Below are 13,467 nucleotides of genomic sequence, written 5' to 3'. Positions count from 1 at the left end.
TCACTCTTTTGATTGGCTACTTTATGTTTTGGCGCACGATTCGTCTGGAAACTGGAAACTGGAAACAAGAAAAAGTTCAAGATGGCGGATGACTCCCGTCGCCGAGACTTGTGTAAATTGTTCAACAAATTCAAGAAGGAAGAATTGCTTCATGGACTTATTGAACAAGGAATTTTGGAGGAAGGCTTGTTAGATACGGAAGGAACGAAGAAAGCATTCGTCAATCGAGTTTTGAAGAGCTGTTTTGCTAAAGAAGTAACAACTGATCATATTGGTCTCCTGGATCTTCTGTGTAAGTTCATTCAATTAATATTTCTTGGATTGATCTTCGTATTGAAACAGAGCTGGTGGGAGTAAAGCCAGAGAAACCTCATATACCAAAATTATAATCCATATGTTGTTCTGCTTTATATGTACCAACCTACCCAAGCTTCTGTTTAGCGGTTTCCCGTTCTCCTTCTACAGTAACAATATGATCTGTTTTGTGTATCATTTTGGGAACTGCATTATTTATATTTGCAAGAAAAATATTAAGTTAAATCCTTGTTTCTTTGTTCGTTTCCCGCATATTTTCAGATCACCAGGCTCATCCAAGTTGTAAGAAATGGACTGTATATAAACTAAAAGGCTTTGGTAAGTGAAGGTTCAAAACTTAGATAGCATATCGTGAATAGCTACATGTACTGTATACATGTACTCCAGGGCCTGTAGTTAAGGTGGCTTGCTATAGTTTTATGATTGCACGCGCGCTGAGGATGAAAGCTCAAGTAATCTGCCCGCACTCGAAGGAAAACGTCAGTGTTTTTGGATATTTTCTGATGTTAACACGAGCACAAAATTAACAAATGGTAAACGCCATGGCGTGCACTATTGAGTTTTATATAATAACCCAAGTTATTCTCGCAATTTGATCAATTGGTTCTCGCCTATGATCTATTAGAGGACAGACGCACAATTGACGTCATGATTTCAAAGTTTTTGCCCTCTGTGTTTTAAAATGGCGGAAAGTTTTAAGAATTTAGATAATATTTTATATGACTGGGCAAAAGATAATGTACAAGAAAGTCTTCTCCAGGCATTGAACAGGTACCAGAAGGATAGTCTAGCAGGAAGAAGAAAGATAAAGCCGTTTCTGTTTTATAAAATGACTCAGAAAAAATACTTGAGCAGTCTCGGTCCGCAGTCGAGTGAGACTAAACCAAACACAAAATTGGTCTTGGTAAGCCAAGAACCATTGCTTTATCTCGAATTTAACAAACCCAATAAACAAAATGTTTATGAGATTAATTTATTTAAAACATTGAACTTTTCTCAGTCTCAAACTAAATATTGACACAGTGATTGTCTGGAATAAAACATCAAAACCACTTCTTAAAATCAGTGAAAATAAACACATAACCTTGCTTTCTGATGCGAATGTTCCAGTCCATTTCAGGGCACAGTAGCAAGCAAAGTATAGCTCACTACAGCTCACGGCCAATTGTATCGCAGCTAAAAGCCACACAAACAGTAAAAAACACGTTTGTTTTCATTGGCATTTATAATTCAAGACCAAAACCCAAAATTTTAGCAAAGATGATAGCAAAACACTATTTAATCATTATTACATGTAATAAGTTTGAAAGGACTGGGTGTGAAAGCAAATGCAAAAACAGCATTTAAAACATAAACTTGCCTGCACAATGCCATAAATGATTACCCTGTGGAGCCACCTTAAGGTGGCCAAACACAGTTTTCGCACGCGCTTTTGCTGATGCAATTCAGCGCACGCGCAAGGATTACAAAAAACAAACATGCCGCCAAGAGAGCGATCATTCTATTTACTCAACACCCGCAGTATCTGTGCTATTTTTCTATATAACTGAACGCAGTGTATTGATGGCTTTTGTCTTTTATGACGAAGATATGTTAGAAAAGGTAATGATGCAAAGAACCCAACAGTTCTCAACTTTTTCTTTGTTACCGAAAGAACCCAGTTAAATGCAGCACATGTGTAGTTAGTCAAAATATTGCGATTGAATAAAAAATTGTACTCTCGGAAATACGCCTATTTCTCGAGAACCACTCATTAGAATTTCACGAAATTTGGACGAAAATACTGTAGGAAATAAGTAACTGGAGTATTGAAAATAATTGAACTTCAACAAAGGAAATTCTAGATATTCCAGTGAACCTTCAACGAGGGATAATTAAAGATCTCTCTGTTAAATTATTAGCAAAATGGTGTTAACTTGTGAGAATCGTTACAAGCTTGTTGCATGCAAATTATAAAGAAAACCTAATGACTAGATTTTCTACAAATAAACAAAACTGATTTTAAAGGCCTGTTCATTTTTATTTATGTTGCCATGGCAATGGCACATATATCAGCTTAACCATCAAAAAACCAAAGTTTGTGTTAACTTGCTTGCTGCCATTTTTGGCGACCTAGAGATCAAGGGTTTCAGAGAAAAAGGTGAATAAAACACAGGTATCAAAAGCAATGTGCCATGGGACTGTTAAAATCTGTTTAATACAACAGAGGCTCATACGGTATGATACTGGGGTTGTATTCCATTCCTTCAGTTCACAACTTTGGATGGGCTAAGATGTTTGGATGTTTGGATGGGCTAGGATGTTGTTCAGGGACTTTGTCATAATAGGATGAGTGAATTGGGGTTCCACTGTATACAAGCTTAATGTGGGAGTGAACTAATTAGCCACAATGCAATATCATTAGAATGGATTCCTGACCCTTATGATACTGTAACCAGACAAATATTATTACACGTGTGTGACTGTGTGCTAATCTTGCCTCAAATTTAGAGCCTGAAAAAGAGTTGAATACATCAGACCCTTGGAAATTTAAGTCCCAGCTGAAATCCTGTTTAGGACTGTACTTCAAAGTGGTAAGCAAAATAATAGATGCTTCCCTGGACAACATCTTTGTTTATGGTTGAGATGCTCTTTCAAAAAAGAAAACAAGTGAACACAAATCTAGGAGATGAAGGTCTCCTATTCATTCTTCTTCAGGATAACTTCTGCTCATACTCACAGCTACAGTATTACCAGTTAAAAACAGAGGATAAACTTGCCATGCATTAGTAGTATTAGAATTTTTAACTGGTATCATACTGTATACATGTAGCAGTTATTTTTTTTAATTCAATTTATAGGACATCTTTGTCCATCTGTGGAAAAATGGTCTGTGGACACGGCTTCGCATTAGTGACAGCACATCTGCAAGTTTGCTCAGCAACACTGTATTCCTTGTTTACTATCCTAACTCAGAATACATTTTCAGTTCTGCCATCAAAGCAGCCTACAAACAGTATATCTTGCAAGTAAGAGATCCTTTAATTTTTTTTACATTTTCAATTGTTCATTAAATGTTTATTTTTAAGATTAGTAAGGTAAGATTAAAGGAATTACTACACACTAATTTTATAGCTGTGAGATTTGAACCATTCTGTTCAATACAGAACTACAAACTGTCATTCGCAAATACATAATTATATCCAAAAAAAAAAAAAAAAGAAAGAAAAAATGGCAAGTGCTCGCATGGCCTCAAACCAAAGAGAGAAAGGAAACCCGATGCAGGCATGCAGCTAAATATAAATCTGTATTTTCTATTAACCCCCCCATAAATGTCAATTGAATCAATAGGACATTTTCAAAACATCAAAATTCAACTTTACATATACAGCACACGTAGTAGTAGACTACTACAGTACTGTAGGTCGCAAATAAATTATTTCTGTTGTTTTATTCTCCTGAGCCTTACCCAGATTTTGTAAATACTGTAGTCTATTATCTGAATTTTCACCTATTGTCTGAATGATGTGTTTTATTGATTTTGCTTCCTTGCAGACGCTTTCGACTCTACTACATTGTCAGACTCTAGAAGAAGTAAAGTTGTCAGGAAGAGACATGTTTTCACTGAAGGAACTTGTGCTTAATAAAAGTAGTCAGGTGGGAGAAGTTCTTTTAATAACAGTCTGCACCACTTATTAACATGAAATATTGGTGTCTGCAATATGTGCAGGGTAATAGCCACATCTGGTCTCTGCACAAATTTGGCTATAAAAGCTAGTAAGGATAATAAATTTTATTTAACAATACATTCACAAACTGCAAGTTACTAAATAAATTCAGTCCGTGTTAAGTTTGGTCTAATGCAAACCAAGCAACTGCATTTTATTACATACTGTATAATTATACATGTACATCAAAATTAATACATACATGTATATAATTATATATTTAAAAAAATTGTTCATAAATTTAAGTGCATACTTAGACCTTGAGCACTAAGCCAAGACAAAAAATCATTGACTTGTGACCTTCCTGCAGTTTTCAGAAAAATGAGTCAAACAAATATCAGCAAAATATCATTAGGAGTAATGATCAGAATTCAAAGAGATAATCAGAGAGCTACATGTACCCCACAAAACAATGATAATACCCTTTGGTCTGTCATCTAATCCCTTATCATGTATGCCCCACAGGACACCGACAGTCTCTAATTCCATTCAGAAATGCCCTTCACCCATCCCAGTCTCTCGTAGATGCTGTCGCGGTGTCCCCCGTGATTGTCATCCCATATCTTTTGTTTTTCATTTGGTCTAGATGGCTTTTATAATCATGGTAAAATAATTCTCATTACAACCTTCATGTTTTTTAGGGGCCATTTAGTATGTACAGGTTAAGCCAATTAGATGGGAACCCTCTGAGTAGGAAAAGAAAGAGAGAAAAAGGTGAGACAACGAAGAACTGGTGACTATTGTATGAATCAGAGAGCTGTGAATGACCAGCAAGAAAACAAAAAGTACACCTGTGACAATGTTCCTTAAAACAGTTGACTTAGGAAAATACCTGTATAGTACTCAGGTGTTCTATGTGGCTACTGAGAGCCCAGCCTTCATATACACCCTGTATTTATAATAATAATTCCCTCAATGGTACTAATTAAATAATTACATGTAATATTTGAATTTTGGTCAGCAATGTAGGGCTGCAATGCATACACTTAGAGAAACAACTGGATAATAATGTCCTGTATGCATGCCTTGTGTGTCTGTGATACTATACTAACCAATGTAATATTAATTGGTCCTTTCTTTGGAAAAATCAATCAAAAAAGAAACCCTAATTAAAAGATGTGGCTACAGCTCACATTTTTAAAATAATTCTAACCTGTTCACCAAACTTTCCCAACTTTTTTTTTCTAACTAATGGTAGACCACAGGAAATGTTTTTAGTCTCGTAACTATTCCCCTTGAGCTTAAATGTACTTGTCTGAGTCCCTTCTTTTCAAATAAGCAGAGAGACAGACTGAAGTCACGCAAAGTCAGGAAATAACAAGTGAGAACAAGGAGGAGGACCAGAAGAGGCAACATTTCACAGACAGTGCATTTGGCTCCAACCCACAACCAGTACTGGAAAGAGTGGAATTTAAGGTTTGCAGAAATGCCCTCTAATGGTTATAATGTACATGTACTTCAAACATTATTTAAGAAATAGAAAACATGTACCATGTTTCCATCAAGTTATAAGTTTGGGAGAACGAGAAACGCTGTGGGAACAAGAGCCACAGGCGAGTTTTTCCACAGCTTTTTCAAGTTCTCCCAAACTTTCACGAGTGTTTCAATAACTTGATAGAAACATGGAGAACATGTTTTCTATTTCTTTTAGAAAACACCACAACAAAAAAAAGGAAAACAACTTGTTAACTTTGAATATAAAGTGTAAATTTTCTTTGCTCATGCCATCATTACGTCTTCAACAGCTTGTGCTAGTTCTGTGTATCTATCGAGTTATAGAAACACAATTTTTAACCAATCAGTGCATGTATTTTCTTAAGACTGTTTTCTAATGCAAATTAAAATTGTTTGCCATAATAAAAAAAAAAAGCCGTGTCATGGGTAGGGTAATAGGCTGATTTAGCAAGAGAACGGGAACGTCACTTGACGACGGCGCACGCAGTACAAATACCCAAATATGGTTAGATGACGACTGCAGGGCACGCGGAATAATCTGGATTCTGTTCTAATTTGACCATATTTGGGTGTTTGTTCTGCGCGCGCCGTCGTCAAGTGACGTTCCCGTTCTCTTGCTAAATCAGCCTAATGTAGAAGGCGGTGATCATGACCTAATCAGAACTTTGTTCCTGTGCACAGTAGACCAGGTTTCAGATTTAACTATAGCCAACTCTATCTTCTTGTAGAGTGATTGTTATGTGATTACATGTACATGTAGTGGTTATATTAAAATTATTATATAATCTCAGACTGAAAAAATAACACTAGAGGTAGGGTTCGAAAAAAAAACTTGAATTCCAGCTTGCCCTTGGATGAATACAGTAGCTCTTAAATGTTACTTTCCCTGGGCAAGTCTATAGGTTGTTCTTTTAATGATTTAGTTGGCAGACAAATTGCCTGATCCCATTCCCATCGGGCAAGTGAGAATGAAAAGTTACTTGCCCAGGAGGAAAATCTGCTGTTACTGGTCCCAGACTACCAGACTGCACTTTTTTCGAGCCCTGTAGAGGGTTATCCTGTGACCTTGATTTGCATCCCTTGCAAGAGGTGGATTCACAAAACTACATGTATTAACATTGTTTTTTTTTAATAATTTACTTCCTTAAGATGCAAACAAGGCTACGCAGTAGACAGCACTTCCCCCGACTTAACAGACCGATCTCCTGCAATGTTACATTTGAAGGGCCAAGTGTAATAGAAGGTATTAAGAATCTTGGATCACAGAGTTTTGTTGATGTACCCTTGCCATCATATCTTGCTAATCTACATTCCCTTTCCAAGAACTCATTTTTCCTGACAGAAAAGAAAACCAACGGTGAAAACTGAGCAGCAGGCAGTTCTCGTCAGCATCAAGATACGCTGCCATAAGTCTTGAAAAGTATGTGTTCCAAACTTGTAGGACAAACATTCATCAACATTGTATCTCTTTGAATGTATGATCTAACTTGTTATTTCTGTCAGCCCCTTTAACTGGAATTTGATGGACAGCAGTTTATGATTCCAATGAAACACCGTGCTGATGAGTTAGAGCTGTTTTAGAAATTCTATTGCAAAAAAGGGTACAGTCAGCATTTTCAAAGCGGACACTGTGCACTCTCTGTAGGGTGCAAACCTTCCCAGGGCAGGCGTGACTCATTACTCATCACCTGTTTCTCAGAAGGTAGACACCACTCTAAATGAGACGGGTAGATCCACTTCGAGGAGTGTCTGCCTTAGAGAGAGTGAAGCCAATGATTTATTTGGTCGAAAAAAGATTCAGTCAGTCCTTCAAAGAACAGAATCCTTTCCAGTGGGTGAAAGGACAGAATACATGCACCTGATTCAGTAAAGATTTAATTTGAATGACTGCTGTTAAGCATATTGTAATAATAATTACAGCTGTACATAGTTTTTTTTTTAAACAGGGTAGTTTATGTTAGCTGTTTTTTTTAAATCAGGGCTCGAAAAACACTTGAACTCCAGCTAGCCCTTCGGACAAGTATCTCAAAAAAATGCTTTCTCTGGACAAGTCTTAGTCTGATCTTTCAATGATTTAGTTAGTACACGACTTGCCTGATCCTTTGCCGGTCAGGCATGTTACTTCCCCAGTAGGAAAATCTACTTGTCCTGGACGACCAGATGGCACTTTTTTGAGCCCTGTTTTAATATTTTCTCTGCCATGATGGTTAGCTTTGATTTATGAGTAGTAGTAAGTTGTTACTGTATTACTTTTTTTTTTTCTGAACAACAAGAGTTTAATAATTTATCATTGCAAAAGTGGACTCAATCCAATGCCATATTAGTTAAACTGAATCAATATTTTTATTCCATTTCTGTTGTGGGCTTAGGATTATCTAGTTAATTAATTTAACACAAAATTCTTCTAAAATTTCTTGTATTTTTACTCACTTTTTAGTGATTTACACTTTTATTTTTATTTTTTAAAACAAGTTAAAGCTGTTAGTAATAGTGATTTTTTTAGTCTGTTCTTTTGTATCCTCTTTTTTTATATACTGTAGTTGACTTGGTGTAAATAAAATTTTCTAAAAGAGCTTTTGTATATTAAATAATAATTATACCATCTCTATTGTGCAGTCACATAATATTATTAAGAAATAAACAATCATAACATACCTGACACACCCAGTTCAACAAAAACAAATTTCAAATTAAAACAATGAATAAATATTACATAGATAACGCTTGTTTATAAACTCTACGTTCCACATATACAAGGTCTGCAGTGCATGCTGAGAACAAGATGATAAATATTATTAATTTCTCATGTTGCTTTTAAACATGAAAGCATGTAAAGCTCCAAATGTTACAACTCTCCTTTCTGACTACAACCTGCTTCTGTGTTAGTTCTGACATTTTCCAAAATGCAATATTGTGACTGTTCCATTTGAACAGTGGCTATGTCAGGAATAAAATAGTTAACTGGCTATAGGCCGATATCATGACTGCCCATAGCTGTGTAGAGCCAGTATCTATCATTGGGGAAAATCACAAAAGTGTAAAAGTTCTCCCCACTAAAAAAGTGTCCATGTTCATTCTGTTTCCATGTGACTGGGCAGTCAGTAAATCCCCACACAGTCACTGCAATCCAAGGAATACCATTTGACTTTACAAGCTCTCTGTGAGAAAAGGAATTATAATAAATAAATTTGCATTCATTACAATAAAATTACACCCATGTACATAAATTGATCAATCAATCAATCAATCAAATATGAAATAAATTATGATTGTACTTTGGATACTACAGACCCACTTGTTTAAGCTGTTTATAGTAACTGTCGATTAAATGCCCTGGCTACTTATAAATAGCAATGAATCTACATATGTAGAGCTCTACATTTTGTAATAATAGCAATAACATTACACCTTAGTATAAACAATAAAATTAACTACCTAGTTAGGGTTATACATGTACCTTACTGATTGCATCATTGATAAAATGCAATTACTTGTGATCATCCCAGTCCAGCGACACTTGATCAATTGTTTCAGTTCACATGATGGTTCTGGACATGTTAATGTTGACACATAACTGTCCGGTGAAGCTGCAGAGCTAAGAAATGGATTGGATTAATGTAGTACTGGCACAGGTTGTCTCTGTGATGGTATATCAAGTACACTGGTGAACAAGATGATGGCAAAATACAGTAAAACCTCTATAGAAGAAAATTTCATTACGCCAAGTTCTGAAACAAACAGCACCACATACAAGTTGTGCTCACAAGCTTTCATTTGAACGGTCACACACCAGGGTCTCAACCAAAGATGAGGGCCGCTGGATCCAGGATTTTTTTTAGGAGAGGGTGCACCACTAAGGAATGGCACAACTGACTTGTGAGGTAAACAAAATTTAAAAGCAAATACAAAGAAGAAGGCTTCATCTTGAGGGGGGGGGTGCACACCCCCTGCACCCTTCCCCCTAGATCCACCGCTGAAAGACTATCTGAAGAAGGCAAAACCAGATCGCTAAATTTCGGGGATTAGTAAATTTGTGACATTATTTTTAACAGTATGTTGACTGCAGCAGTAATATTGTAATAATAGTTTTGAATAGTTTTAATCAGTATTCACTTGATGAATTGTGATATCAGCATTGTTTAGTTGTTTGGTTTTCATTAGTTATTAGGTGGAATACCTGTAAACTAGCTCTCAAGCTAAACGTATATCCACATTAAATAAAGCATGCATGCATTCATTCATTCATTCATTCATTCATTCATTCATTCATTCATTCATTCATTCATTCATTCACCTTATTGTTAGGCAGATATCCACTGTCAAACAGTACAAAATGAAAGTACTGCTTAAAATCTTTCATTTAATGGGTCACATGCTAGGGTTTCAACAAAACGCTTATAATAACAGGTAGAACCATCTTGTGTAGCAAAATAAAAAGTACCACATGATATTATTACTCATTGGCTTTCATTTTAATGGCCACTTAAATGAGGTAGTGATGGTGTTGAAGGTGGCAATGAAAATCCTGTTCTTACCAATCAACTCCACAGGCAATGCAGCCAAGCCACTCAAAGAATGACATACAGTCGCACACATCACAATTTTCTGGACTCGTCCTGTCTTCTGTGAAGCTTGACTTTTCAAAACTGATTTGCGGGGCTTTAGGACAATTTGGAATGCACTCGACGTTTTCCTCGTTAGACAACATCTGGCCATTGTAAGAGTACAAGAAGGAGTGGAGTGTTCCTGTTGATGATTGTCCTACAAGGATAATGTCAAAACAAATTAAGACGGATTCTGCTCAAAGTTTGAGCAATAAGTGCAAGTTAAAATTATTTACTAAAAATCTACTCATAGCATGGTAACTTTTGGAATACTATTTAAAACAACTCAGTTTAGTTCGTTTCTCTATAGCTAAGTGACCCTGTGATTAAATTCTCAAGCATTCTCGAGAGGGTTGATGTCAAACTTCATAAGAATGCTTAAAGCATGTGTTATTGTACTTTTAACTAAAGTGAAATGTCTGTTTTAAGTGAAATATAGATAACTTCAAGTTCAATTTTCTCTCACGGGGTCAGCTTGAGAGCTTACTGGTAAGTCTCGATAAATTCTTCTTAACTGTATTCAAAACAATACCATGCCATGAGGATTTCTAGGTAGGTTAATTTTTACCATTATTGCTCAAATGTTCTGCAGAAATCATCTTAAATGGGGATCTACGTAATGTCTTGTTTGTTTCCATTTTCATTATAACACAGCTGCTTTAAGCACACGCAAGAAATCTTTCAATTTATTCCGAACAGTTTTCTCAATCTGCCCCACTGAAATGTTCACAAACACTGTCAGTGATAGAAACCTAAGTGAAATCCAAATTAACTGTCAGAAATCTGATCCATATGGAAGCTTATATTTTTCTCTGACCATTTTGCATGTCTTAGTAACTGTATTTATTTTAATTAATTTATCTAGTATTGTAATTGGTGATAGACATTTTTGGAAATTTTTTTTTCTTAAGCCAATCAGCTTAAGAAAACAAAATTTTCAAGAAAGGTCTAACTAAAATGAAATTGATTTGGTATTACACTGTTGGTGAAACTCATTTTAGCAATCACTTCTTGCAATTGTTAGGACTGACCACTTTGACTTCACAATTAACATGACTTAACTTTATTTTTTAGACACTATTTGCACTTGCGTATTGTGATCGTGCTGACCTTCATTTGTCCAGCTCATAAGAAATTTAAATGTTAGCTCCAGCTTGTCCTTTAAACACCATCTAACCCTCTCATACAGCTTCTTTCCAGGAACAAAGTATGGTGCTGCCAGGTTCACTTCTACAACTAAATCATGTCCATTTTCAAGTTACTAAAGGGAGTTCCAATAAAGTATGTATGTATGTATGACTTGTATGTTATGTAATTTCATGTCATAATAAAAAATTAAGGACACTTAATTATTAAGTGTCCTTATCAGAACTGGTGCTTAAGCTCTCTGATCACTGGCGGATCCAGACTTTGAGCTAAGGGGAGGGCCCAGTTTAGTTTTACTTGCCTGCTGGCTTTTCTTCCTTAAGTCATTTCTTCTTTTTTCACTCAAAATAAGGGGGGCCCTGGGCCCCCCAGGCCCCTCCCCTAGATCTGCCACTGCTGATCTTTGACAGTCCAACACAATATAATTCCAGGTTATACTATATTTGACGATCAACCCTTGCTGTCTACGCCAAATATGATTCTAGCAAACAGTGGTGAACTTCATCACACATTCATCTCTTGCCACACAAAATAGGTTAAAAACTTTAAAGAATGAACACAGTAACTAAATAAAAATAAAATTTAAAAATGTAAAATATGATAATGAATGCAAAATAACTTCTTATATAGTACAATAACCAACATGAATTCTCTAACAGTAATATTATACTTACTGAATCTGTGTTTCTTTTGAAAAGCTGATGGTTTCCCTGTGAGTCCCAGCTGCTCATACGTGTCTTTGTCCAGGGAAAGAATGAGTACTCCTACACAAAAAATAAAAAATATAAAGATATTACTCATTCACCAAGAAAATTTAGAACAGTTGCTAAGAAAAGTAAATCATGTTGAAGAACTGAAGTCCTGACTCATTATTGTATGTGGTAGTCCTTCAGAAAAATAAACAATTTTGAATGGTTATACATAACTCCAGAATATTAAGTGTTTTTCAACTTCCAGACTACATGGACAAGAAATAAATGTCCCGAGGGAAAGGTTAATTAAGTACTAGAATAGGGTGATTTGAGGGTAAAAATTGTATTCTCAAACACCTCTCTCTCCATTCTGTACCTTAAGTCTTAACCACACATCAAGAATACAAGAAAGACTTCCCAGCTTTTTTAGGAATTATATTCACATCTCACCTGTTGGAAGAACTGCCACACAGTTCCCAGAATCAATGCGTGTTTCCCAGCTGAGTGCAATAAATTGACCTGTAACATATTATTGATTTATTATTGATACCTTTATTAATAATTATCTTGATGACATAATTATTTTCCTAATGATAACAATTATTATTTTTCATAATAATTTTCATTGGAAAGTTTCGTGTAATGCAGCTGGTCAATTTTACCCTGGCCAGTTTTTGTTCTCATAGTTATTTTTCTGTCCTACTGAGGGGTAAGAAAATAAGAATTCATCAGAATTTTCAAAAAGTTTGAATATCTCAGGGTCTTGCATGGGGGGTGGGGGGGGGGTGTTCATTTATGCAAGGGTGGAAATATCTTTTAGTGGCGTTAGGCAGTTTTTCAAAAGAGACAACAAAAATCTCAGATTAAAATGCCAAAATCACGGTCTCCCCGAAGTTAGCTGTATTAATTGGGGTGCAAGCCAACACTATAAAATTCCGGTCATAAGCTCTCCCACCCGCATCTTCCTTATAAGCCCTGTGGGCCAGGGGGATGGTAACAGGTAGAATTGAACCACACATTACGTCATTGTTTAAGCTTACTAATATTACCAGTCTTTATAAATGTCCTGATAAACTCTTCTTCTGTAAAGGCATGTACTGGCAGTTCAATCAAACAGAATTGATCCCGAGCTGGTGAAATGCTCCGAAAACATTGGATGACATTCCCAAGAAAACAATCTGGGATGACAATCTCTACCTGTGGATCCAATCTCGACTTAATACATAACTGTTTATAAAAAATTCAAATTTTATGCTGTTTACAAAATTATAAAATGTTAGTGCAACTACGTAAAACTATTCGAATGCCTCCCACGTGCGCAAGTTATTGCCAGGACATGGCATCGTGTCTCATGATCTCTCATAAAAGAGACACGCTGTTTAGAAATAACATACCGCATGATTAAAAGCGTGATCTTCTATTTGTCTCTTGTATCTCTCCTTCTCATCTTGAAATGAGAACTTCTCTATCGTTAGTTTTCCCTTTGGAGTGCTAAACGCTCTTCCATCCGCCATATTGGCGGACGAGAAGTACCGGAGGCCTGGGTTG

The 13,467-nt window shown here is 36.0% G+C and overlaps 2 protein-coding genes across 4 annotated transcripts; one reads left to right on the top strand and one right to left on the bottom strand.

The window, feature by feature from the left end:
- The first annotated feature begins 81 nt into the window (after positions 1-81).
- LOC145466469 (centromere protein N-B-like) lies at positions 82-8,047 on the top strand. Of its 2 annotated transcripts, none has more exons than XM_081450190.1 (8): positions 82-292; positions 577-633; positions 2,806-2,888; positions 3,156-3,323; positions 3,850-3,951; positions 4,664-4,736; positions 5,305-5,438; positions 6,627-8,047. In XM_081450190.1, exons 1-8 carry the CDS (start codon positions 82-84, stop codon positions 6,843-6,845), a joined length of 1,047 nt encoding a protein of 348 aa, XP_081306316.1. In that variant the 3' UTR covers positions 6,846-8,047. The 2 variants fall into 2 exon arrangements, with proteins under 2 accessions (XP_081306316.1, XP_081306315.1); XM_081450189.1 differs by having other exon boundaries at positions 5,302-5,438.
- A 241-nt stretch (positions 8,048-8,288) lies between these two features.
- LOC145466464 (ribonuclease P protein subunit p40-like) lies at positions 8,289-13,433 on the bottom strand. Of its 2 annotated transcripts, none has more exons than XM_081450184.1 (8): positions 13,314-13,433; positions 12,960-13,116; positions 12,370-12,438; positions 11,902-11,991; positions 11,192-11,317; positions 10,013-10,238; positions 8,935-9,072; positions 8,289-8,635 (listed from the first exon to the last, which is right to left on the bottom strand). In XM_081450184.1, the coding sequence occupies exons 1-8, from the start codon at positions 13,431-13,433 to the stop codon at positions 8,443-8,445; spliced, it is 1,119 nt and encodes a 372-aa protein (XP_081306310.1). In that variant the 3' UTR covers positions 8,289-8,442. The 2 variants fall into 2 exon arrangements, with proteins under 2 accessions (XP_081306310.1, XP_081306311.1); XM_081450185.1 differs by having other exon boundaries at positions 12,969-13,116.
- Between the last annotated feature and the right edge of the window lie 34 nt (positions 13,434-13,467).

This window comes from Orbicella franksi, chromosome 13, assembly GCF_964199315.1.
Source record: "Orbicella franksi chromosome 13, jaOrbFran1.1, whole genome shotgun sequence".
NCBI classification, from domain to species: Eukaryota; Metazoa; Cnidaria; class Anthozoa; order Scleractinia; family Merulinidae; genus Orbicella; species Orbicella franksi.
Note: the sequence above shows the minus strand (reverse complement) of the source record. Positions and strands in the feature narration are given on the sequence as shown.